Below are 26,902 nucleotides of genomic sequence, written 5' to 3' on the forward strand. Positions count from 1 at the left end.
TTGGATCGTGTCACAAGCATGCTGGCTTAAGAGCAATCTACTTTTGATATTAAATGTGTCTGCCTCTGTGTTGGTTGTCCTTAACACCTAGCACATGTTTCCATAGCTGTGGTAGACTTGCTTCAAGAACTGACTGATATAGATACTCTCCATGAGAGTGAAGAAGGAGCTGAAGTCCTCATAGATGCTCTTGTAAGTAGTGAACTCCAGATTTTTTTCAGTGCCTGAACATCTGCCATATATAGCACAGCAGTGAATACCCTGAAGTGCCACGTGCTCTACAGCTGTGGTTACCCCTACTGCCAGCACCACGATGAAGTTAGCCGGTTGAGGAGCCTGCTGTCTTGTACCTGGAATGCTGCATTGAGGATTGCAGTGGATGTTTTTGGTTGGAATGCCAGAGTTTGGGGAGTAGGTTCCTCTTGCACATTGTTAGGCTGCTTCTTTTTTGAAAAGGAACGTGCTTGTATGGCAAAATTTGTGTAGGCTGGGAGGATTTCTTTGTATGAAGTAATGTTTGTGACTTGGACAGTGTCCTACTGAAAACAGGAGCTTCATTTGTTTTTTTCTTTTTCTGCTTACAAAAAGGGCTCAGATTGTTATCTGACAGACAGCAGGGCCATTGTGGTATTTCAGTCTAACCTCTTGTGCAAGAGACAGGTAGTCTTCTACCTTCTACCCAGTAACTCACTCTTGTTTCAGACCCAAAAATCTGTGCTTGAACTGGGACATCTTGTTTCAGTGAGAATATGCATTTTTCTTAACAAGAAGTAAAAGCATGAAAGTTTTCATTTAACAGAGATAACACATTTTTTGGGTGGAGGAGGGTTGAGAGATAATGATCCTTTTTGGTGCAGAGATCAAACACCACCAGAACATTATCTACGTGCAGTAGAAGATGCATTGCTCACTCTTAAGTGCCTGGTTAACTCTTCTGAGTTGGCCTCAGTGGTGGTGGATTTCCCCCTTTTTCTGGCATTTGCACTGGATGCCTCCTGCTCCTTGGCTGCAGGAGGAGGATGTTGAACTGAGCAGCTCTCCAGAGAAGCGATGCCCAGCAAAACTTGATTTACATGTCTGTGCTACTGTTGTGCGTCTTCTGCTAGTGAACTGCTGCATTTGTGAATTGCTGTGGCTGTGTCTTGATCTGTAACTATTATGTTGAAATGGAAAGATGGGGAATTACAAGTTTGCTTTGTTTGGCTGCTCTGTTTTCTCCTGCAATCCTTCTTGTCCAGTCACTATAATGTTACCTTCCAAAGGTTAATGACAGTGGCCCACAGCCGAGTTCCTCCAGCTGGCCTCTGAGCTGTTCTTAATTACTCTGCCTCCATGGTAAGATTGCTGGATGAATGAAATGGTAGAGAGGAACTGCTAGAGAAGATGTTTTCTATAAAATGTGTAGAGAGGTAGTAAATCAAGTGAAGTTCTTTCTCTGTTTTCCTTGTCACCAGCCCACTGATAATAGCCAAGTTTTAGAGGTTTTATTGTTCTCTTTGAAAGAAACAGGTCAGGCATATCTCAGGAGAAATGCTTAGATACCTGCTTTTAGATTACTTTTTTTTCTTCTCCTCACAAAGTAGTAAGTATAATGTTGTATAGTATCTGTGAAGATTGTTGCACTACCTTCCACAGCAGCTGATAATGGTATTTTTCCCATGTGTTCACTGGGCCCAAAGCTAGTTAACAGAGTTTGAATTGGAAATGTTATTTTTAACTTTCCCAAGCTCATGTCCACAATGGAAAGTTAGCCAAAGTCAAGCTGGGCTCTGTCCAACTGCAGCTTTAAAAGTAAACCTTTTGTGTTAGTGTTTTGATTAGGAGGCTCCACCTGCAGATTTGTGTTCCTGCTTCTGCTGTTGGTTTGTCTGGGTTTTGTTAGCTTGCTGAAGTCAGCTTGGTACATTGATCTTACTAGGATTTAAATGTGAGTCTTCAGATGGTGGTCATTCAGCTTTTGCATTTAAATCTGTGTGTGAGCATTGTTCCTTCAGCTTTTTGTACCTATTAAGGCGGAAGATACAACAGAAATGTAGGCAGTAAACAGTTGAAAGTGGAGCTGCTTGCAGAGCTGACAGCTAACCCATCCGTGGTGGTTTGCGGTGCCTTGCACTTCAGAATTCTGAGAGATTATAAATCAATCAGGCTGGTTCAGGAGATAAGACTGTGACAAGGTGCATGTTTTCCTCCAGATGTTTTTCTGTTTAATCTGAAACACAAAAGTCGTTTAATTAATTAGGATAAACATAGTGGCAGATTTACTTGGTGATTCCTTCACTTCCTCTGAGATTTTAGAGAAAGATTGTTAATGTGTTCTGATTGTGTCTGGCAGGATGTTTCAGTAGGGCTTATTGATTTTTATAATTTATTAAGCCCCCTGTTCATTCTCCTTCATCTTCCTTTTTTCAGTCGTCTTTCTTGTCTTTTTATCTTTCCCATGACCCTGGTGATTTAGGTGGAGGGCCAGGTTGTGGCCTTGTTGGTCCAGAATTTAGAGCGCCTGGATGAAAGTGTGAAAGAGGAAGCTGATGGTGTCCACAACACGCTGGGTAAGTGGCTGTTGCCCAGCCTCTCGCTTCTTTCTGTGTTTTGTACACAGGGTGAGTGTTATCCCTCCCCTTCCTTTCCTCCCTACCTCCTTTCTCCTCACACTGCCAACACTACGGTGGAGGATCTAGTGCAGCTTTTGTTCAGGCACAGCTTTAGCTCACTGTGGAGCCTAGTCCCTTGAGCCAGCGTTTGTTGTAGGGCTGCTGGTAAGGTGCCTCTTCCCAGAATGGTTACATAGGGAGTTGCTACATGGATGAAATAGCACCAGCTCCGCTGCCTGTGTATTTACTGTGTGCTTATCTGTGAACTCTGCTTACTCTGTTATGAGAGCTGTTCATGTCTTAGCAATATAATATAACTTTCAGGTTGTAAAACATTCGTATTTCTTATAAGTACATCACTACCTCTCTGTTCCCCAGTCCTTGCACAGCACAGTAACTGCTTTGCAGCATGTTGCTGTTATTAGCATTTAGACCATCATCCGCTCACTTCAGTCATTTGGGATTGTAATCTCCCAAGGGCTGGAAGAATGAGAGAGGCCAGAAACATGAGATTTGGAATTTTTACTGCCGTTGTTGTTGTTTTGTGCAGTGAGAATTGCTGCTAGAGTAAAGGGAAGTATCTTAGGCTTCTTCCAGTGGGAGCTGGTGTCACACTAAAGATGGACTGTGTGGGCAGTGTTAAAACTGAGAGGGTAGCATATACCTGAGCTTAAGTCTCACTTTTTTTTTTTTTAAAAAAAAAAAGGTAATTTGCAAATAAGAGGCAACTTTGAGAAGAGCAGTGCAGGCCTGGGAAGGACCTGGCAAAGCAGCGATGATGCAGGCCTGAGCTGAACTGTAGGTGGGCAAAAATGGCTGTTTTATGTGTCTTTCTTCTCAGCAATTGTTGAGAACATGGCAGAGTTCCGACCAGAGATGTGCACAGAAGCTGCGCAGCAGGGCCTCATGCAGTGGTTGCTCAAGAGGCTGAAGGTGAGCTTGTTTTCCTGGTGTCATTTGGGAGTTATCACAATAAAAACTGATGGGTCACTGGTCTGAAAGCTGGTGTGCTTGAGACAGTGTTTGGCACAATACTAAAGGCCCAAGGCTATTTATTATTGCTTCTTTCTGTTTGTGTAGGTTATCTTTATGATGAGTTCTGACATTTGTGAATACAGTGAATTCAAAACACCTCAAACTGGGAAGTATGTCCCTTTTAACTTACTGTAAACTAGCAAAATTGAAGGAGTGGCTTTATGTGTGAGAAGTTCTACACAACATGATGCAAGTCTGTGAGCAGAAGTACTCTCATTTTCATAGCATTTGCCTGGAAGACTGTCTGTAATGTTGAGTAGTCTTGAATGTCTTTTGGGTTTTACTTGTTTCTGTGGGAATTCTTTTTGGTAATGTGTCCCTGATTCTTCTGTGGGAACTATGGTCTTTCCTGCAGAGTTGGCCCCTTCCCAGCACTACAAAACAGCACTTGGGCTCCAACCGCTGATGTGGTCATCCCCAGTAGCTGTGATACTGCTGCATTCCTAGCTCAAGCATCAGTAGTGCTAGAACTCTTGCCAGCACCAGCCTTCCTCCTATAGACCAGTTAGTATGAACTTAAAATGTTGCTTAAAATAAGCCAGTGTTGCATGTGTGTGTGTTGGAGAAGCCAAGTTAACAATAAAAGATTAGAATTCAGGGTTTGTATCCTCCGTGGTTTTGGCTTAAACAGACGTACTTCTGCCCTGTGTTTATATTATAAATGTCTTATAGTAGAAAGTGTCCTTTTTCTGTTTGATTGCTGTGTGGTGGATTTCTGGTCCATGGCTGAGACCTGTAGGAATATAAAAGCTGACCAGTGAGTGGGAAACCTGATAAAAGACCATGTTATGCCTTTGCTTCCTACATTTCTAGCACTTTTTCAAGTGGGGTCCCTTGTTTAACTGCTGCTAGTGTAGCTTATTCTTTGAACTCATCTAGTCGCCTTTTGAATTCCAAATTACTTTTTGATACAGCATCCTGTGGCAGTGAGTCACACAGTTTAACTCTGTCTTGTGTAAAAAGATGCCTAAACGTTCCCTAGAAAATACTGTAGGAAAGGAATGTATAGTTCCACTCTCTTACAGGGCTAGTGAAGGAAATTTAGCAAATAGATTCTGGCTTTTTCCTAACCCTGTTAGTAAGGCATTAGCACTTCTATACTTAAATGTCATTGTGGTTAAAAGGCTTCTGAATCACAGAAATACTTGTCAGCTTTGTAAGCATGCAGATACCCCTCTGTGTACCTTGTATACTTGTTAGCAGCAGTAACCTATAATTTCTCACTACAGGTAGTAATATAATTGTATACCTTTTGCTTAAAAACAGAAAGTGAAGTTAATTTTCTGCCAAGCAGGTATGTACTGCTGCCTGCCTTGTAATCACTTTGGCAGCTGAAAGACTTAGAAACTTGGAAAAGCAAAATAATAACAACTTGGATTCCCCTGTTTGGTGCCACAGAAAATGAGTGTTCATGGTGTTCAAAACTTGGTGCTGAATGTGTCTTTCCTTTGCCCTGGCATGTATTAAGTGTCTCGGTTTGGGGGTGTGTGACCAGACAGGGCTTTTTTTTCTTGCTCACACGCTGTCATGGGGAGCTGCACACTGATGAAACCCCATCACAGGTGCCTTTTCTATTGACAGTGCTTGGTCTTGAATCTCTTGCCCTGACAGATGCGGTTGGGATTAAACCAGTATCTCAGCATCTGGATAGAGCGTTGTGCTGCTGAAGAATGTCTGTGGGATGAGTTTTAAAATGAGGGTTCTGTCTAGGAATCTATGAGGACATCTGGCATGCAGCACAGAGTGTGAATATCTGTTTTCTGACTACATTTCAGGTTGTGTAATTGTATTCTGACTGTCAGAACTGCCTTGGAAAGCTCAGATGGAGAGCTTAATAGCTCACTTTTCCAAACATAAGCAGGGTTTGATGGTGGTTTGTGCAGCCTTGAGAGAACAGAGCATTGAGCATTGTTTCCCAATGCTTGCCGTAGGACAGCAGTTGGTATGCAGGGTGACGGAAGCCAGCAGAGCTGTACAGCACTGAGCACCTGCCACCTTCCTCTCCTCGTGCCGCTGATTGCTTGGAACTGTTACGCGGCTGCTATAAATACCATCATCTACAGAGTAGCTGGGGATTGTTTGAAATGAAAAGCTTTATTTAAAGTCAATGCTTTGTGGCATTTGGGATCTTCCTGCTTTTTATGTTTTTGTGTTGCATGGTGCTTGTGTATTGTGACCTTTTCTTTAGTAGCAGGTCGGGATAATTGGCCCACTTGTAGCCTTACGCAGGCAGGTTCGCTCAGTCAAGCCGCAGGTAGTCATGCATTTGTGGGAAAAATTGTGGGTGAAAAATGGTATGTTTTAAGCCTAGCATTTATTGCTAGCTTTTTTTCACCCTCTAGAACAGTGGAATACAAGTAGCTGGTAACCAATGATTTTTAAAATTGTTTTGCTTATTTTATGAATTCCTTTGGTGAACCAGATTGCATTATTATCTGATCAGTTAATGTTTAGTCTTTTTCTGTAGATGAAGCAGCTTTGGCAGCATGCAAAAACATTGAATCCGGTTCAGAATCCCACTTCAGGGATTATTATTATTTTTTTTAATTTAAATTCAGCATTTTGGTTTCATTATGAGTACTTTTTTTAGCATATTTGAGTACGGTGGGAATGTATGGAATGAAAGTTATGTGACTGCAGGTTAAACCCATCTCATGTTCTTCTGACTGTGTCATTGTGATCCTCATACAAAATTCTGGCAGTTACTATTTAATGTTACTGTGATGTATTTTCTGAAATTCTGTTTTTGGTGACAGGTGCAGACTTTCAGAATAGGGATAAGCCACATGCATTCATACAGCTTCATGGAAAATTTGTCAGAGGAAAGAGATTCTGTGTTGCAAACAACTGGAGACTCTTTTCAGAGGTTTTGACCCAACTTGGTCAAACCTACTTATTGAAGACAGCATGAAGGATCAGAGCCGAGTTTCTGCACATGCGTGCACAAGCACAGCCCCCACTGTCACCCCTGAATCAGAGAGAATGATTACTGTTTTGATACTGAGGCATTCTGCAAAATTACTACTCTTGTATTTTGGTTTAAGTGTTGCTCATATGTTCAGTGATTTGATTAATGTGTTCTTGAAATCAGTGAAACAGAGTGCCATGCCCTGATGGGTCTCGTGTTCCTTCTTCACCAACAGGCTAAGATGCCTTTTGATGCCAACAAGCTGTACTGCAGTGAGGTGCTGGCTATTTTGCTTCAGAATAACGATGGTGAGACATGTCTCTGGTATCGATATTCTGTTAGGGTAGGATCCAGGCTTCTTTCAGATCACAACAGCGCTCTTCTGCCTTTGGCTTCCCTTTACTGGTGCTCTCTCCCCTGCACGCGTGCTCTCTCGCATATACATGCACCCTCTCTTTCTCTGCAGCTTTTGTACTCTGTCAGGCTGTATTGATTTTGTTCGCTGATGTATCAGTGTTAGATGGCTGTAAAATCTGACAGTTAGCTTCATTTTTCTCTCTCTTTTCCTCCTTCCCCCCACCTCCGTCTAGACAACAGAGAATTGCTTGGGGAGCTGGATGGGATCGATGTGCTGCTTCAGCAGTTATCTGTGAGTAATTCACATACACCCTCTTTACCGTCAGAAGACTTGCAGGCTGGGTACGAGGAGGTGGAACAGATTCTGCGTGTAGCTTTGTCCTAGCAATCTGTAGATACTACGGCACAGCAGTACTTTATATTTAGTGCTGGCATAGTCCCTGAATAACTTCCACACAATTATCATCCATGGTAAGTGAGGTTAATCCCTGTTTTAAAGATGTTAATGTTGAGGTACACAGAAGTTAAGTTATTTTGTTACAATTGCATGGCAAGTTGGAGATAGGCGGGGTTGCAATTTGGCCATCTTCAGCATTCTCCACTCCAAGCACTGGGCTGTGTTGTGCCTACATTTGAGCTAGCTGAAGGTAATGTGTTCATAGTTCACTTTCATTTCTTGAGGTAGCACTGTCTGCAGCATGCTCAGGTATGCATTGTGCCTGGGACTTCTCTGGTAACAAACTTATCCACATAGTTTTGTGAATTGCACAGTCGGTGAACTTGCCTTTCCCTTTGGAGGCCCCATATTGTCTTTTAAGTCAGGCATTAGACTGCTGCATGTTTGTTGGTATAGTCAGGGCAGTAAAAAGGGCACAGGAATTACAAGAGTGATGTGTACAATTGCTGGCTTATGCATATCAGATGCTGAAGACTTGTGATGCAGAGTGTTAGTGTATACAACAGCATGGACCAAATTAGGCTCTCCATTTTGGGGTAACTTTGCTTTCTTTGTTGTGCAGGTGTTTAAACGACACAACCCTAGTACAGCAGAAGAACAGGAAATGATGGAGAACCTGTTTGACTCTCTCTGCTCCTGCCTAATGCTCAGTTCCAATCGCGATCGCTTCCTGAAAGGCGAGGGTCTACAGCTGATGAATCTGATGCTTAGGTACCCAAATAACTCTGTGATTTTCCTGCCTGCTTTTGATGTACCAACACACTTTCTGGCTAGATATTTGTGTTTTGCTGTTTATAAAATTTCTGTTTTAGCATATTTGTTGTCTTCTCTTTTTCCAGCATGTAAGTTAGACCTTCTCAGACATCATATAAGCTCCACTTGTTGTCTTTAGCTTTGTTTCCTAAGAACTGGGGTTACTACAATAGCTGCTGGAAGGTAGCAGTGCAGATGCCCGGATGAAAGAATGCTGTAGGTCAGACTACTAATCCTCTAAAGATTTAATAGACCCCTCTGAGGGTAAGAGAGAACCTTTGGATGTCTCTAGGGAAAACACTTTTCCTTCTGTTCCCCAGTTCAGGCTTCATTGTGTTGCATATCCTCTGAGCTGGTGAATTTTTGTGGATTTTGATAATGAAAAATTGCTTTTGTGAAATGGGTGTAAGTATGCATTTCTTCTTGTGATGTGTTTTGTCACACCATTAATCTCTAGGGTTTCTCTGCTCTCTTTTCACTTTTACTTCCTAGCCTGGTATTGAAATATGTCCTTGGCGCTGAGTGCCTTCCCCCAGACCCCAGAACTGGGTGCAGTGGGGCTCTGTCTGGCTTTCCCTGGTATGCTAGGCTGCGTGCAGGGGCTGGTTAGCAAATGCCAACAAGAAATGATGGATTCAACCAAATGTGGATTATTCAGATAGGAGCACTGGGTTTTCCTGAGGCTAATTAAAGAAAAGCTCCAAAACTAAGAATGAGAGGGAAGCCTCCCTCTGCCTCGAATACTAAGCTGCTAAGCTAGCCTTGCAGAACTGATTACTTGGAGTTCTTGTGCCGTGTGGGTGGGACTTGGTATTTGGATTTTTAATAGCTTTTTTCCCATTTTTGGACTCTACTGTTTGCCACTCTCTGCACCAGGATCCCAGCTGGAAAATTACGATGAGGAAAATTTCTCCCTGGATGCATTTCCCCCTGCCCCTCCCAGTAGTTGTGAAGGGGTTAGAAGGGACAGAGCATGACTTAACTAATAGCAGTAGCTATGTCTAATAGAAGAAGTTTCCAAGACCTCAGTCTTTTGATGCTTAGGAACCTAACTACAGGCTGAATGGGAACTGGTAAAGTGGCAATGGAAAAAAAGTAACAATTCACAGAGTATTTTCTAGAAACTAGTATAACTACTGTCCATGAGCATGGACTATACTGACAGCTGATTATTTTATGAGTTTTTTTTAATTCTTATGTAGCTCAGATAAGTAGAGAAGAGTTGAAGTTGTTCTTACGATTTCCTCAAACAGCCAGGTGAGTTGATAGCTGACTGTTATCCCCAGACCAGCTGCCTTCGGGCCCTGAATTGTTCTACACTGCAAATCTCATTTAGAGAGAGCAGCACCTAGCTGGACAGAGAGAGAGTAAACTTCTTGTTTCCAATTACGTCTTCAGACTGGAGTTGAGAGTGTTAAGCTGGTACTTTTATTGCTGATTCTATTTTCTCCTCATTTGATGAGCTGCCAACCACTTTTCTTAGTATTTCACGCTATCCGTGTTGACATGTCAGTTCATTCCTATACACAGTTTTCTTTTTTTGTCTTAATACTCCTAATGAATGAAACCTCAGGATTCTGACACAGGTAATCATGCATGTAACCTAAACCATGTGAAATCGGTGATGCTCGGCACATGCCTAAAGGTACTTCCATACTTCAGACTGGCTGGCTGGGTCAGAGCTGCAACGCTGTCCTGAAGTGTTTATTTTTGGTAGGTGTGGTGTTTCCTTATTGGTATTAAAAGCTTGCTTCTGGTATGCATAACACAGAGGCGACTGTGTATGTGTTAAGTAGCTAACTCAGATCTTCAGAAGTGCAGGAACGTGGTGCTAAACTGCTGTCTCTTGGCACCTCTTGAAAACCAACTTACTGGGTTCTGTGTTTTGGTGCTTTGTCAGTAGTAAGTAGTAAAAGAATGAATGACATTAGAGTCACAAGCTTTGTAGAGAGCATAAGAGATGATTAAGGTAAAAGCATTGGTTTGTCTGATGAGAATTAGGGAATGGATGTGGGAAGAGGGTGGCTTATTATAAGGAAGAGCTTTGGACATGCTCAGCTGCTGCCATGGCAGGGTACTTGCTTTTGCAGGTCATGGTGTGATTGAAGGTAGAAGGGGGTCCACTGGACTTAGTGCTTTGGTGAGGAAAATAGAGCACGTTTCTGTAGCTTTCAAACAACCAAACAAAGCAAAACATCTGAGAACTGACACTGCAAGGTTTTAGTGTTCGCTTGCTTGTACGTTTTTTATATATGTATTATTATCCAGAAGATGTTAAACAGCTATTAATTCCGTTAACCTGTTATCATGGGGACTTCTCTTGTTGTATGCTTACAAGTTCTTACAGGTGCTCAGTTTTTCTTGGACAGTACTGCTTTGGTAACTGCAGGCTAGCACTGTAAATAGGGAGTGAACCCTGAGAATTGTGATCTAGAGTGCTGCATGGGAGTATTGTACTTCTGTATCCTATTGATACCTTCGTGACAAACAACAAAAAATAGAAATGCCATTCAGTTGTGATTGACCACCTCGCCCAGAAACAAGACAGAATATTTTTCTCTCCTGTCAGTGTCCTCTGAAGACTGGGAGGAGAGATCTGTTATTTTTTGGTTTTACTCTGAAGGCGGTTAATCATTGTACTGTAGTCTGTGCAGATGAAAGGACAAATAAGCAAAGGTGAAAGTTTATTGACATGATGTGAGATAGATAAGCTGTGTGAGAATAAAGATATCAGGCTTGAATCTCCATTACTGTCTTAGGGAACGTAGCATTCTGTATGTAGTGCTGCCCGATACATCTAGCCAAGTTGTTCTGTTAGTAATGGTCATGCACACAGACCTGCAGGAAGGTGTAGTGTCTTTCAGCTGAGCATTTAATGTGCTGAAGAGATTCCTGTAGACAGTAATGAAAACAGGACTGTTTTCTGTTATGCTGAGCCTTAAAACGTGTGGCCGACAGCGAAAGATGATGTATTGTGTGAGCTTCTACCAGTTTATGGGGAGACAGTGGTAACACCTGAAAATGAGTACAGCGTGGCTTATGTGCATTACGTGCGTGTCCATAGCAGGCTGTGCCCTGGACCTGGTGTTGTGGTCTCGGGCTTGCAGTTGGCCATGGGAGCGGAGCTTCACCGAGCAGGTATGTGGGAGGTGTGCAGAGGGGCCTGGGAGAAGACCGGATTGGGAAGGACAGCAGAAACAAAGTCAGAAGTTTTGAAGTAGGGTGAGAGCACGTGTATATATAATTGTTTGATTTGCATCTCTGCAGCAATGAAGGCTTGTTTATTTTGTGGACTGTCATAAAAAAAGATGGTTTACCAAGGCAGTAGCCACCAGTGGAAAGTCTGTAAATGTCACATAGAGTTAAATTCCATATTTTTTTTTTAGGTCAGGAAGCACTTTTTAGTACGCAGTCCCTCAACCTTGCCTTGGTAACCTAAATGCAGTTTACCTTACAAAGCCAAAAGAGAGAAAAACAGGCTTGTAATGTCAGTTCCCTTGCGCGCACTGACAGGAAGCTTATTGCTTTTGCTGTAAAATTGTGTTAAGGTTTGGAGGAGATGCAGCCACTCAGTTCCCAGGGGATCTGTCAAGAAGATTCTCTGTTGCATAGGAAAAATGACATGTGGCTTTCCCAGTTATTAACTGAAGGTGCACGTGTATGCACATAGACAAATGCAGCAAAGGGAGCTTACGGAAACATGCATCACTTGGGCAGCACGGTTTTCTATTCTGCAGCTATTCAGTGGCATTTCATGACCCTCAAAAAAGCATTTGCTCCTGTACAGCAAAAACAAGGTGAAAATGGACACTTCTGTACAGCTCCCTAAAGGTTGACTATAGCTATTTCAGGGTATATTTTTTACAGTTATTAAAATCCTTTTATGTTTTCTTGTCCTGCTGTTCCTAATGACCCCATGGAAGCTTAGACTGTCTCTTTACTAAATCTTCTGGTTAATTAAACAGAACCATTTTATGCAGCATATTTCCAGGAAATCTAGAATTCTGCTTTTGCTAGTATTTTAGAAGGAAATTGTGTTATGTGAGTGTGGAAAGTCCATGTAATGTTAGCAGCTCTTCTTTTTGAAATAATAAATGCACTGAAAGAATTCTGTCAGATGTAAAAGTATTAAAAGGAGGAAAACAATGATTAGCAAATAAAGTTGTAATTCAGAGTTCCCTGTGAAGACTGAGGTCACTCCCTATTTGGCAATACTCATGTATGCTAGTCTTTGAATTAGTGTACAGCTAAAAGTTACCTCAGTAAGCACAGATGAGACTAAGATAAACTGCTTGCCCTCTGGCAGAATAAATATTTCAAATAAAATCAACTCTAGACAGTCCAGTCAAGCAGCTATTGATCTCTAAAAGCCTGAACTTAAATCCAATGAATATTCCAGAGATCAGCTCTGTGCAACCTTCCTAAATGCTGATCAATATGCAATTACTTCCCCTGAAAACATTTCTTATATTGTCTGTCCTAAGAAGTATTTTATTTTTAGCTCCCTGTAGAGGCGAGGTGGGGGAGCTGAGCCACCTTCCTGCACTGCTCTTCACTTGTGGGTAGAACTTGCTGCTGCACCAGATCCCAGCTGCACGTGGTGCTTTCAACAACTGCTTCGTGCCCGTTGGAAGCATCCGCGGCTGCACTGGGCAAAGTAACTTTCTTCTAGGCTACGGTGTTAATACATAGGTTTTGGGTTTGCATGTTGGTATGGATTCATGAAGTTTCATCTCTGAAGAGAAGGCGTTTTCCACAGCTCTCTGGAGCTTGGGCTTCAAGAAGCCCTGGAGGAGAAGACCCTGCTGATGGACATGAGGTCCAGGTGGCTCAGCAGGCGCTGTTTGCAGGTGGGCAGGCTGCTGCTGCACTGCTGGGCTTGGCAGGGGTGTGTGAGGGCAGCGTGAGTGCTGCTGCCTGCACAGGGGGAAGGAGGAGGGAGCTGAACTGTGTCAGTGCTTTCCTAAACTTTATAGATCCTTATTCCAGGTCTGCAATAATATCTGAGTGCCGCATGGTAATGTGGAGCAACTTGTGTGTCCGAGGAGAACTGTTGTCTCATCATCTCTCGAGGGGAAAAGCACAGCTTGTTTCTGGGGGGGATTTATTTTTATATGTGCATGTAGCTATGTATTTGTTAGAGGATAAATTCTCTTAGAGAAGTCAGAGGAGGTTGCCATGCACTTGGGGTGGAAGGTGGTGGGGCTTGTGACCATCCTGCCGTGGGAGAAATGTCCTCCTGGGCTGACTGGCCTGGCTTTTGGGGACGCTTTCTTGTTCTTCACCTCACGTTAGCTCCTGCTGATGTTTACCTGGTCTGTTGGTTTTATGGGCTGTATTAGTGACCACTTTTGTAGTTCATGTTTCACAGGATATTTTACGTTTTTCCCTGGATGAATTACAAATCCCTCTGTTTCTGGTTTGAGAGACACAGGATTTTTGGAGATAATTTTCAGACCATCTGTGTGTTATCAGTTTGAGTTACCAGCATCAGCATTCTGAACTCGCCTTAAAACAGAATAGCCCAGAAACTATCTGCATCCTTCCAAATGTGATTTCTGGAGACAGGGTTTTCTTCATTATAGCTGACCACCAAGCTATGTGTACTAAACGTAGTCCTTTATTAAGTTGAATTATTGCTAGATCTAAATCCTAATCTTTTTGGTGTGACAGTGTTTGCCTTGTGTACCCAACGCAGTCTCCCCTGCTATTTTTTTCTAGCATTTGTAAGATGCTGAAGAAATAACTTCTTCAATAGCTGAGAAATAAAAAGTAAGAAAATAAACCCATAACAATAAAATTATAAAATGAAATAAAAAGAAATTTGAAAATAAAAAGAAATAAAAGACGTTAAAAAAAGAAATAACCAAGAGAATACTCTCAACCACAGTTTTGAAAAGAGTATTTCTTAATACATTGTTTTGGCTTTGTGAAGAAAAACTTGCGTAGACCCTTGTGCTCAGACTCTTCATACTTTCCTTGTCATATTAATTTCCCTTTTTGTGCCATCTCTTTAAAGCAGTGTGGTCCAAAGCTCCTTGTGTCCCTGAAAAATTTTAACTGGTGTGTTTCTTTTCACAGAGAGAAGAAGATTTCCCGCAGCAGTGCCCTGAAGGTACTGGACCATGCCATGATTGGACCAGAGGGCACAGACAACTGTCACAAGTTTGTTGATATCCTTGGTCTGAGGACCATCTTTCCTCTCTTCATGAAATCACCCAAAAAGATAAAGAAAGTTGGAACAACTGAAAAAGAACATGAAGGTAGTGTGCTCCCAGATCTTTCTTATTGTCCTAGAGCGGGTGAATGGATGCAAGTGGCTGAAAAGTACTGCAGTGAGAGGGAATGGCGCATCACCAGGGCTTTCCAGGGCTCCTGCAGCTTTGGGTGCAGGCAGCCTGCCTGCTCCCTCTCGCAGGTTAACTGTTGATGACACACTTGCCCTGCTTGTCTTGGTGTTAGCAGTTCCCGATGATTCCATTTCACGTGCTGTTAATAAGTTATCTTACCTTTTTCGGGTCTGTTGTTTGAAGCTCTGACTCTGATGCAAAACTCTTTTGAAGAGAGTGATGAAGCAACTACAAAAGTCACCTCAAAAGCAGTGTTTTCATGGCTCTGAGCACTGAAGTATGACTTGATGAACATAAAGCATTGCAGAAAGAAAGTGCATGCTTTTGAAGTTGCTTTTTTTTTTTTCTTCTCCCCCCCACCCCCCGCCTTCCCTTCCCTGGAAAAGTCTGCTTTAATAGGAATCTACTGTGGAGTATTACTGCAGGACCTTATGCTGAACTGCATCTCGGGTCAGTCCCACCTGCTTCTGGTAGCATTACCTTTTCCATTTTGTTGATAATTGTCTATGTCTTGCAACAAACTTTAAATGCTGCCAGTGGTGCTTGAAGTTTTGTGCCAGTTCGTTACTCATCTCTGTTCTTTAAAGGGTGAATAGAGTCAAAAGCTGAAGAGGTGTGAATGGGTCTCAGGCTTGCCTAGTACCCATCCTTAACTCTTGCAGCAAACAAGGTGAGATGGGAGGGAACAGCATCAAAATGGGAGCTCTAAACCCAAAAATCCTGCTTGCGTCCTGTCCTCGCAACTCGAGTGGAACCAGGCATGCCAGTGTTCTCCAAAGCAAAGGCAGGGAGGTGCTGCCTCGGACAGACCTTGTCGGGCGCCGGGCTGAGACGCTGGCTGGGGCTGAACAGCCCCTTTTTCTGGAAGAGCTGCAGAGCTAGGAGCAGCTCAGTGGGCGTCTACTTGTCTTCCTCCTTCCAGAGGACAGGGTGGTGAGGAAGAGGAGAGACAAAATGACCAAGCAGCTGTTTTCTTCTTGAAAACTGTGCTGCTGGTGGGCTGGTAACTACATTTGTCCTAGAGCACCAACATTAGAAGATGACAATGCCCTTAACAAAGGTGGTGGCTTGGCAAGGCACACTTAGGCTGCAATAGCTGCAGCAGTGGGCTCTGTGCCTCGGAGGTGGTGGGTCTGAGGCTGGAGCGTGGGTCGAAGCAGGAGCTGGCAGCGCTGTGGGCCGTGTATGCAGGCGTTGCCAAGGCTCCTTTCCTAGCGCAGGTGGAGAGAAGGGGCTTACCTGCAGCCCAGCACCAGCCACCGCAATGATTTACACACAGGCTGCCAATTTCAGCTGCCTTATCTGTCTTGTATTGTGTTGCTTGTCGTGGGTAGATAATGGTGAGCAAGAAATGCTGTCATGTGTTCCTGGGTTTATATAGTAAAATTGTGGAGACTGCAGTTGCACTTAGATGATGGATTTAGGGGATGTTTTGAAATCTTCATTTGCAGTATGAAAACAAGGTGGTTTTAATTCCTACCAAGAGAAACCTCAAGCTAGAATACAAGGTTCTGAGTAGAGATCTGGATCTGTGGCTCATGTCATTGACTTAATTTTTCAGTTTGGGAAAGTGAGTTAATCTCAGTCTCATCTGCTTCGTCTTGAGACTGAAGATGACATCTGTGTGCAATCTTGGCTACTGTGAGGATTAGGTAGCAGTCTGGAAAGCCCAAACAGGGTCAGTTCCTAACTATTTCTGTCACAGGAGAAAAAAGCAAATCTGCCCTCAAGAAAATGGAGTGATCTGTGCAAACAGTCTTGTATTATACCTCCATCTCATTAATATTCAGAAGAAATGGAGGATGTTAAGATGAGTCCAGAAATCAGTTTTATTAAAATAAAGTCTCCCTAAACCACTGTCGTGGTAAGTCCAATTTTCTTTGTTTTGCATCGCTGGGCAGGTAAGTTACTGAATTTCTAAAGATGGGAGTTAATTGAGATGTTTAACAGGGGTTCCCTTGGAGCCTGTCACAGCCATTGTCCTGACACATGTATAAGCAGCATAGTATATGTTTTTACTTTGCCAAATGTTACACCAGCAATACAGTAATTACTCTGTGCTCAGGGGCACTGCTGGTTGATGGTCGGCTGCCAATACTGCAAAAACTCCTTGGTGCCTGCTGGTTTCGAAGGAAACAGTGCAAGTCTAACGTGACTGAGAATTGATGCCCTCTGTGCTGTGTTGATCCTAGGAACACGCTTGTTTCTGCATATCTCTTTGTTTATTTATCAAAAAGAATGCTAATATGCAGTCCTCTCTTGTCATCTTTTCTTGTAAAAACTTTCTCTTGTGTTCAAACTCTTAAAAAAAATATTAAAAATTAATTAGAATGATCCTCTTCTGCTAGGAGAGCATTCATGTGTATGTCAAATGGAGGAACATTTTCCTTTAAAGGATTAACTAGAATGGCTTTGTAGCAGAGGCATCAGTATTTATTAAAAAGCAGCTCTAAGGAGCTGCGCTGTGCATGCGTTCCCTGTAATGCCATTGAGACCGCGTCGGGACAGACACTTGTGGTTGTGCTGCAAAAGATGAAATTCTTAATGGGCTATTAGGCTGCAGGTTTAATTACAACTGCTTAAAGGACAGCCCTGCTAAAATGCTCCAGCTCTGAGCAAGGTACCAACCAGCTCTGCCAGAAGCATTTGCCCACTGAGGCTCTACCTCTGCTGCCTGCCCTGGGCATCCCTGTGTCTGCAGCTGCAGAAGTCTGCATGTACTGGCGCCGGATGGGCCTCAAGGATGCTTTAGCTGTAGTTAGCTGCAGAGACACTCTTCTCATTGGGCAACCAATGCTCCATCTTTAAAGCACAAAATCTTTTGTATGCATCCGATAGTGGCAGGGAAATACTCCCCTTGTCTTTATTTTATAGTAGCGTTGCTTTTTACGTAAGAAAGAGTCTGTAAAATAATGTTTATTTTATTGTCTTGAAGGCGGTGTTCTGAATGTGACAAAATAATAAATGTCCTGGTGAAAAAAAGCTCAACGTGACTTGGTGAGCTTTTATTTATTACAGAAATTTATAATCCAAATAAAATCTGATAAAAATAACTTTTCTGTAATGTATTTCTCTCTGTTTTTAAAAGCTAGCATAAAGGTGTCAGTGCTGGTTAGCTACATTTTAAACACTGTCAGTGTTTAAAAATTATTTTACTCTAGGGAGCCTGTGAACAACTTAAATCCAACTGCACATATTTATGCTTTATATACACCATGTAATTAGGAAGAAAAAAGGGAAAATTTCTTAACCATCTTTATGGATGATGTGAGCCTGTACATTATCTACACTTGAATTTTGCCTGACTTTGTACAGATCATGATGTACTTCTGAGGGTATTAGGTTTGGGATAAAAATCTCATTTGAAGCAATTTGCCTTTTTCTGAGGCAGTGAAGCAACTCAAAACAGAAGTGTTTTGCAGTTGAAGACAGAAACGGCTTGGTTTTCCCATGTCTGTGAGGTCAGAATGCTTGTGAGTATCCAGCTGGGTTAGCCAGCCTTACCGAGAACGAGCCTGTCATTGTAGAAGGTGGTGTGTCCTGGGTATGGTTCTGTTGTGAAGTTGTTGAATGGCATTCTGGGGTCTCTCTGGCAGGCTGCTTGGAATTACGTGGAGCGGATGGAAGGGTGGATGAGGCAGTTTCTAGGAGGTGGAGAATTAGTGACAATTATTACTGCAGAAATGCATTTAATTCCACTAGATGCTCGGTGTGTGGTTTTGTGATTGCTCCCTGCAATCTTCCTGATTAAGGATTGTGATCTGGTGGTGTCACCCAGAGGGGCGTCTACTCAGTGACTGAGCACCATGTATGAGGTACAACACGATGTAGCTTGGCTGTAGCCTTTTGTTGTGGCTTATCAATACAGTAAGTAACACAAGGTAGTATAATATAACCTACCTATAATGAGCATTGGTAGAAAAGTAAAGGCCAAATTGTGGAGGAAATACACTCTTGGTCAGTCTGAGACCGGGGGCTACATTACATATCTAAAAGGGTGAAATCTGCTGTGTTCATGTGTTCTGATGGGGCACCCTGAGGGGAGACCGGCTGCCTCGAGGCTTCAGTGGAACTGAGCTGGGAGGGCAGAGGGGCAAGGGTCTAGCGTGTGTGATTGCAGGCACAGAAGGGGAGTTTGGATTTGGGTGGTTCTTGGCATAAATGTAGGGTAAGATTTGAAATAATGCTTTGTATTGTGAATTTTGAAATGTGGGGATTGCTGTATGAGTGTCTGTGTTCTGAAAACTCTTCTGTTGTAGAGCTGAGTCTCAGCTTGTCTTCACTATCCCTAAGGGTGCAGCGGCTCTTGGTACTGGGCTTCCTGCAGCAGCAGTTGAGTCGAGGTGTTGGAGCTAACTGGAAATTCTTTAACAGTCTCGGTGAGCTAAAAATGGAGAAAACACGAATTCCTTCTGAATTAGGGAATCTGTAGTGAAGCAATTGTAGCTTGCTTGATAGGCTGTATATTCTTCAGCTCTTTCTCAGGACAGTTATTTGCAGTCTACTTTTGCTCACTTGTAGAGTCTCATGAATGATACAATTATGTTTGTCCAATTCATCTTCATTTTAAATGCCTTCTCTTGACTTAGATGTCAGTTTTACTTAGGAATGCTTAATCTGATAACCTGAGAATTAGTTCAGCCAATTTTGAAATGAGAATTCCTATCACTGTGCTTTTGTTGCCTGTTCACCCTCTAAAAATAAGGAATCCTCTTTTAGAAGTACTCGCTATACACTTCCTTGAAACAAACAAATATAGCAGCCTCTATTTCTTAGTAAATAAGCTCTTACTCCTTTGTAGCATACACTGAAAGGCAGCAAAACCCTTGGAATGAGTATCTGCTGTGGAACTAAGTTCCCTGGGCATGGAAACATGAAGGCAGCAACAGAAAAACAGCCTGATAAAAAGTTATCTTTATTAACTGAACACCCTCTGTCAGCCAGCAGAAAATATTTTTCATCTGGTGGTCTTCTAAGTGAATACCTAGGGAAGACATCAGTCTGTTTAAACAGAACTTTATTATGCCAATTTGTTATTTTACCATCAGCCCTCTAGAATGTGACAGGAATTTGTTATTTGAATGAGCCATGATGCTGAGTACAGTGTTAGATTTATCTCAATTAAAGTTAGCATTCTTTGTTACAAGAACATGACAAAAATAAACTTTCTCAGTCAATAGAAATAATTTTGTTTTACATTCAGTGTGATGGCTGGATTCCAGCTCACCAGGGGCATTGTGTGAGGAGCTTTTTCAACCTTTCCAGGCCTCACTTTACTCATCAGTGAAATCGGTATTTCTTACTGTTGGCAGTATTTTAAGATAAGATTTTTCTTGGCATAATACTGTGATGCTTGAGTGGGTTACTCTTTTAAAATGCAGATGATTAATGCTTGTGAAAACAGGTAAGCTTATGAGATGCTACACCACTGGAATAGCACGTCCCTGGTACCACCTGTAATCCTGTAACAAACCAGAACACTATGGGGGTGCAGAGTGGTCAGTCCTCCGTGACTTACAAGCTGCATTGCAAAGCGCCCAGCTGAATGCATTTCATATGCATACGAAAGCTGTGCAGAAGAGAAACTCCAGGACACCTCCCAGCACTCCTTTTCTGCTGTGGTTTTAGGCTTGGTGAATAGTACACCTGGTCCTGGGGTGTTTTGGCAGTGTGAGAGTTCTCACTGCTGGAGCCAGGGACTTACTGGCCCTTGGGATGTGCCAGGGGCTTTGTCCAGGTTTCCAAACGAACATTGTGTAGGAAGGGTAGAAGTTTCTGAAAGAAATGACTTTTTTTTTTTTATTTTCCCTCCCTGGTATTTTCCTGCTCCTAATTAGAAACAACAACTTAATCTTAAGAGAGTTTATTTAAGAGCCTTCTGTCTTGTATGTGTTCTGCTGGTTCATCAGTATATCCTCTTGCCCGCCTCATGGCTGCTGTCCCCCTGCACCCTGAAGCACGCCTTCCTCTTCCTCGGGGAGGATGCTTGCCTTCTCTGCATCAGTGTTGCAGGGGAGCGTGCTTGAGCTTCCTCCCCTGCTAGGCAGATGTCTGTTATAATGAAATGTACAAAAAAAAAAAAAAAGGGGGGGGGGGGGGGCGGGGAATAATAAAGGCAGAGGAGTGTAATGTTACGGCTTGATTTGACAGGACCTCCTGCTGTTGCAGCTGCCAGTGCCAGCCATGGAATAGATTAATCTGTATTCCAACACGCCGCAGCTGAAGTCAAGATCGATCTAATTAGGGTGTTTTAAACACTGCTTGCATTCTGAAGTCTTCGTGCCTGTCTGGAGAGGGAAAGGCTCCTGAAAGCCCTGGTGATCCTGGTCTAAGCAGGACTTTGATGCAGCTGGGTGAGCACACGCAGTGTGACCTGCCTGGAACCAGGGACGTGGCTGGCAGGGCACGCTGCACTGCAGCGGCGGCATTGGGGGGAGCGGTGGGTGAGCCACTTGATGGGGCAGAAAGCAGCGTGATCTACTTATAAGAAAGAGGCCTCTGTCTTCCCATATCCATGAAATTGTGAGATTCTGGGATGTTTATATGAAGAAAGTTGTTCTTGATGCATCCTACCTGCCAGCTGATGACTTGTTTCGTTAAAGGGACCTTGGTGGTGCTGAGCGTGGCTCATTTTGCTGTTTGCTTTTCAAAGGAAACATATTTAGTTGTTCTTAGAAACAGAGGCTAGGTAGCAACTTCTGCCTCTGGCCTTGTCTCTTGCCTTCCCTGACAATGAAGCTTTTTGTGCATGTGATGTGGACTTTGGCTGAGTGTTGACATGATTATTGAGAAGTTCCCAAAATATTCAGAGACAGGCAGGCTGCCCGAGGCATCGCCTGAGGGTGATGTGCAGCTTGTGGCCTCTCTTTGTCAGCTGAGATCAAAGCTGGGTAGCTGCAGGTTTTGCTTTCCGAGGACCCAGAACAGCACCAGCTACTAACAATTTTTTCAAAGAAGATCCGACCTGGAGCAAATATTGTGATTACGGGTTTTTAAAATTTTGTTATGTGAGAGATGTATTGGTGCAGTCTGTGGGAATGTGGCGAGACCCCCACATCTGCAGAAGCCTTCACTCCCAGGTTAACACCTCTGGCTTCTGATTGCTCGTGTAAATGCTTTAATCTGTTAAATAGTGGATTCAGCCACTTACCCTGTAGCACTTCTCTTACCCAAGATTTTCCCTGATTTTGGCTGGTGTCCTTGCACATGGATGTTGGTGTTTATTGGGCCAGGAGTTGCATTATAACGTAATTATGATTTTTAGGGGGGAACATGAAACATGTGCTTCCCCCCACCCCCAGAAGCTGATCAAAAAAAGTTTAGGTAGCTCAGAAATATTCCTGTAAAATATTTTTTTGAACATTTTGATCAGGTAAGTATTTCCTGGATTTTCTGCAGTGATGTGTTGAAAGAATAACCTCATTCTTAAAAAGCCTGCGTCAGCTCCTTTAGACTTCTCAGTAATTTTAAAGATTTTATCAATAAAATGGATAAATATCTGCATATGAGCACCAAAGCAAAAAAGATGGTTAAAATAACATTTCCTAGTAAAGGAATATTGAAATAAAGCAATGAAGACATATTATTGGTGAGAATATTACTACTAAAATACTCTGTCAACACTTCTAAATGCTTCCACAAAAAGAAGGTTTGGGAATAAGTAGTGTGAAATACAGAATGCTGTCTTCTTTCTAAAACAGCAAAGCATCTGTTGGGATAGATATTAAAAAAAAAAAAAAAGTCTTCATTTTGTTGTATTTTTTTCACCTTAGGAAAACAGGATCTTGCAGGGACTTCAGAGGTTTACAATATTTTTTTGATGTAGACACTTAATTTGGTGTTGCTTTTTGTGGAATAACTGTTTCTCTGCAGCGAGAGTGTGCACTGACATACCCAGAGCCATCCTTCACCCCCACGTTATCCTGTCAAAATGACAGAGCAGCCACACGGTGCTGGCCACCTGATAAACCTGTTATCTCCCCTGCTCCTCCTGCCAGCAGCTCTCCCAATCTCTTTGGTACATGAAAAATTGACACCACCTCGGGCAGAAATCTGTTTCTAAGGAAGCTACATTTATAAGTAGCTAATGAAATGGGGGGTGTGCGTGCATGTGTACAGCTTCTTCAGTTTGCTGCCCGTATGTAGCATGCAGATAATCTGCGCTGCAGAGGGGGCAGACACAACTTGGACAAGCAGCCTGTGTGACCTCGCCTTTCCACGGCCGCGTAAGCTGGCAGGTAGCGCAGAAGCTCCCTGCAAATATGTCGGGTTTGCTTGTTCTTTATACGCTGGTGCAATCGATCAAGGCTTCTTGTGGCTCCAGGCTAGGCAGCGCTGTGGAAATGCATGTTAAAGTGGTTTGATGGCAATAAAGTGATGATCCTTTTCCTCTGCACATTGCATTTTCCTCTCTGAAAATAACAAATCTTGGCGCCCCTTCTCTCCCCACCACCATGGGTGCGGAAATACGTATGGCTGTTACTTTTCATCAGTCTTTATCAGCAAGATTACAGCAAGGACATCTTGGAGATGTTATAGTTTTGAATATATTGAGATATCTAAAACATAAGGTCTGTGCTTAATGCAGACCCATAGGCGGTAAGTAATACCAAATGATTTGGCAAGGGAGAGAGACTCGTACCTCTCATTTGCTTCGTGCTGTTGTGCTTGGGGTTTTTCCCCCTGTATTAAAACCATATACCCTTCGATACCACCACCACCATCATTTCTGGTCTTGGCATACATTTTGCAAATGATCTGTATCTGCATCTGCTGTGATACCAGGGTGCAGAATTGCAGTGTGTGGCCGCTCTGCTTCCCTTCTGCAAGAAAAAGGCAGACAGCTTCCCTGGTCCTTCCCTCTCCTCACACTGGGGGTGAGGTGGACCCTCCCCCTGGAAACTACTCATGAGCAAAATGAGAAAGAGCCAGAGCATGAGAATTGTTACTTGAGAGCTTGACTTGAAATGTTTCAAACCAATATGGTTTTATAGAGAGAGTATATAAATTGCACATAAAACTGATGAATCCTACTGAGGAAACAAAGACACAGAGAATCACTGTTATTGTACTTCACTGAAGTCTGGCGCAGCCAAATGTTAGTGGTTAAAGAAGCATATGGCACCCTATGTGGAAAAAGTGTGCTTTTGGAGAAGATCGTGTTGCTTGCTGTCCCTCAAGGAGCAAAGAGCTCGAGGTCCTGTTCTGAGCCCCACTTTGTGCACGTCGTTGGTGAGGGATGGCATCTGGGGGGGTGCTGGGACCAGGGCTCAGGAGGAGCTTCTGAAAGATGTGCAAGCGGCAGTGCCCCGTGACCTTTTGGGACCTCCTTTGGTGGTCTCCCACCAAGGGACAGCCATGTTCCTGCAGAAGCCCTCAAAGCTCGGCACTGCTCCTCAGGAGACGGCCAGCACAGCTGTGGGTTCGAGGCACTCGGTTCGATCACCTTTCAGAGCGTGGCTGGACATTAACACAGGTGTCATCTTGTGTGCTTGCAGTGTTGACTTTTTACTTGGCTCTAAGGTTTGCGCTGTAAAATATGACCCCTAAGCGCAATTGAGAAGACTGTAGAACACGTTTATTTGGTCGTTCCTTGTTTGTTGTGGCACATTCGTATTCATTCCACAGGATTTTCTGTAAATAAAAGCAGTTTGTTTGAGGATTTTTTCCTCTAGCTAATACCCTTTAAGTCTCTGCAGGGGCTGCATGCTGGCACAGTTATTTCTTTCTCAAGCTCTCCCGTTTCAATAGCTGACCCCTCTTTGGTAACCTTGAAGGTCGTTTGAGCGACAGTGCTGGCTTTGGCCAGGTTTCCTTGTCACCCCAAGGGAGGAGGCAGCGTGCTGTGCCTTGAGCTGTGATGAAGGGTGTCAGAAGGAGTGTGTGTGCAGCTAGGCAGGCGTGCCAGCCTGGGGAGGTACGCTGGAGCAGAACTTGTGCTTTATGTAAGGTGCTTTTTTCAGGTCACCAAGGAAAAGCAGGATCAGCGTAGCAGGAGCAGTGCTGCAGAGCCTGAGGAGACCTAGCAAGCTGGGCTGCAATGGGTGCGAAGCTGTCTGTGCTCCCTGCAAACATGGCTTGCTGCGCCTGCTGCCGCTCTGCCTTCTCCCACCAGTGATGAGAAAGAACCAGGGTTCCGCTTATCAACAGCTACATGCTGGAGTGCTAGTAGTAAATTTAATGCCATGTTATAGAGAAAATAAGCTCCTGTTCCTGATCTCAGCATGCAATTCTCATTTTGTATCTGTAGAACATGTCTGTTCCATCCTGGCCTCCCTTCTGCGAAACCTGAGAGGGCAGCAGAGGACACGGTTACTGAATAAATTCACAGAAAATGACAGTGAGAAGGTGAGTGCTGAGTCTGTGTCTGCAGCCTCTGGGCTGCCAGGCTGGGACGGTACTTGATAACAGCCAGGTGCCTGTGTGTGCTCGCTAGGTTACTGCAAAGCTGCCTCTGCGCCTGCCTACAGAGGCTTGTGCTCTCACAGGCCATTGTTCTCTCATTTGTGTTACCTACAAACTAGAAATGCCTGAAGTGCTTGGCCTGCCACATCACATGTGCTCTTGCTTTCTGGTGCTCCTGCACATGGTAGTAGCGGTTCTCAGTCTGGGTTGTGTGTCTTTGTTGAAGCCTGACCATAGTGTGGTATGACGTTGTGCTGGCTTTCTGAGACCAGTGTGGAAAGGTGCCGTTTTTTCTAGTGAAACTCTTTTTGCAGAGAATTTAGAAATTGCTATAGTACACATCTAACATTCCCCATTGCTCTCCTAAAATGTGTCACTTTGGTGGTGTTTACTTTGGGAAATGATTTCCAAAATATTTACATGGTGGTGGATAGATCAAACAGCTGTAAAACAGAAACAGCAGCTTTTGCAAACCAGGAATCCCAAGGAATTTGTAAATTTTACCATTGGGGAAATGCTAGTTTCTTAGTATTCCTCATTAGTGTGTCTTAAAGGTGTTTTTCATACTGTTCTACCAATTGTGGAATATTTCCCATTACTAGATAGACTCTCAGTTCCCTAACGCAGTTCAGGGGAAGGCAGGAGAGCTGTAACATGTCTGATAAGCTTTACATTTAACATAAGCTTGGCTGCATACAGCGTAGGCAGAAAGGTCTGCTGAAGAAACCAGGGGAACTGGAGAACCACAACGCAGGAGAGCAAGTGAGCGAGCAAGGGACACGTGTCTCTTTGCTGCCTTTTAGCTGGAGCTGACGAGACCATATTGTCATACGGGATTACATTCAAATGCCTGCAGACTCAGCGTGCTCATCCAACCAACACTTGTACCATCCCTCTGTAATGTATTCCTTCCTGTGAGTGACAGAATTGCCTGTTTCTCTGGGAAGACTGCAGCTGGGAGGAAAACAAAATAGCATGAAGGATTAAAGATGATTTCATTGTTCTTTTTTCTTGCTTAGGTCTCTCTCTTCTTCACTTGCAGGTTGATAGGCTGATGGAACTGTATTTTAAGTACCTGGATGCAATGCAGGCAGCTGATAAGAAGATTGATGGAGAGAAACATGTATGTATTGCTTACGTTTTGCCAGCTCATGTCTATAATACCTCTGCACGTGTCATCTGTACAGAACTTCTGGCTCAGCCAGGTCACTCTTCTGAGTTGTGCCCTCGTACTTGTGCTGTTACCTCTTAATTCTTGTTGCCCTGTTCTCCAGCTTCCAGTTAACCTTAGATAAAATGGGCCGAGAACTTCCATGCAGCAAGTGTTCTGGCCTTTTCCTAGCGTGAATTTTATGAGGAGGCCCCAAGTCCGTGCTTCAATTTGTCTTCACTTTTGCTTGGCTGCAATCTTGCTTGGTTTGGCAGATGGAGAGTAAGTGAAATGCAGAGAGACAATTACATGATAATGTGCAAGGCCTCCTACCCTGGTCTTTAGAGTTCTGATCAGCTGCAAGAAAGCGTCTATTTTGATTAGTTAGATGAGGCTGCAGCCAAAGGCGTGTGTACTCTCTGCACACCAGCAGTGAATCGTTTGAATGACATGAGCCTTGGTACCGCACAGTACTTTCTTGGAACTGAAGCTGGAACAGACTTTCTGAAAGAGAACGAGCTGTTGGAGTCAGGAAGCAGCTTGCAGAGCTGTTAGCGAGCTTGGCCAGCTTCCCACAAGATTATCTGTATCAGCACTGAAGAGGGTGTGAGATTGATTAGCACTGACGGAGAGTAATCACTGCAGCCGCTGTCCCTGCACACGGGTGAGCTCAGCGTGCCACGGGCTGCAGCCCCCCGCCAGGCTCCGACAAACAGCTGTCTGCCCACTGCCAAGGCCGCTTCTCTGGGCACTGGCAAACATTCCGAGGGCATTGGAGCGCTGCTGCTGCTCAAAAAGGCACGGGGGTGAGTGATGAACAGAGTGGCTTTTGCTGCCAGCGTTCAGGCTCCATATGGGCAGCTGCAGCTTCACAAATGAACGGTGGCCTGAAGAAAA

The 26,902-nt window shown here is 43.6% G+C and overlaps 1 protein-coding gene across 1 annotated transcript in view; it reads left to right on the forward strand.

The window, feature by feature from the left end:
• Positions 1-26,902, forward strand: part of CTNNBL1 (catenin beta like 1) — a 55,704-nt gene that overhangs the window by 17,148 nt on the left and 11,654 nt on the right. Inside the window, exons 5-13 of the mRNA XM_040608112.1 lie at positions 95-192; positions 2,456-2,549; positions 3,433-3,524; positions 6,770-6,842; positions 7,125-7,183; positions 7,911-8,059; positions 14,183-14,364; positions 24,701-24,798; positions 25,898-25,978. Coding sequence (XP_040464046.1) covers positions 95-192; positions 2,456-2,549; positions 3,433-3,524; positions 6,770-6,842; positions 7,125-7,183; positions 7,911-8,059; positions 14,183-14,364; positions 24,701-24,798; positions 25,898-25,978 — 926 coding nt within the window. The remainder of the gene's footprint in view (positions 1-94; positions 193-2,455; positions 2,550-3,432; positions 3,525-6,769; positions 6,843-7,124; positions 7,184-7,910; positions 8,060-14,182; positions 14,365-24,700; positions 24,799-25,897; positions 25,979-26,902) is intronic.

This window comes from Falco naumanni, chromosome 10 (assembly GCF_017639655.2).
Source record: "Falco naumanni isolate bFalNau1 chromosome 10, bFalNau1.pat, whole genome shotgun sequence".
NCBI classification, from domain to species: Eukaryota; Metazoa; Chordata; class Aves; order Falconiformes; family Falconidae; genus Falco; species Falco naumanni.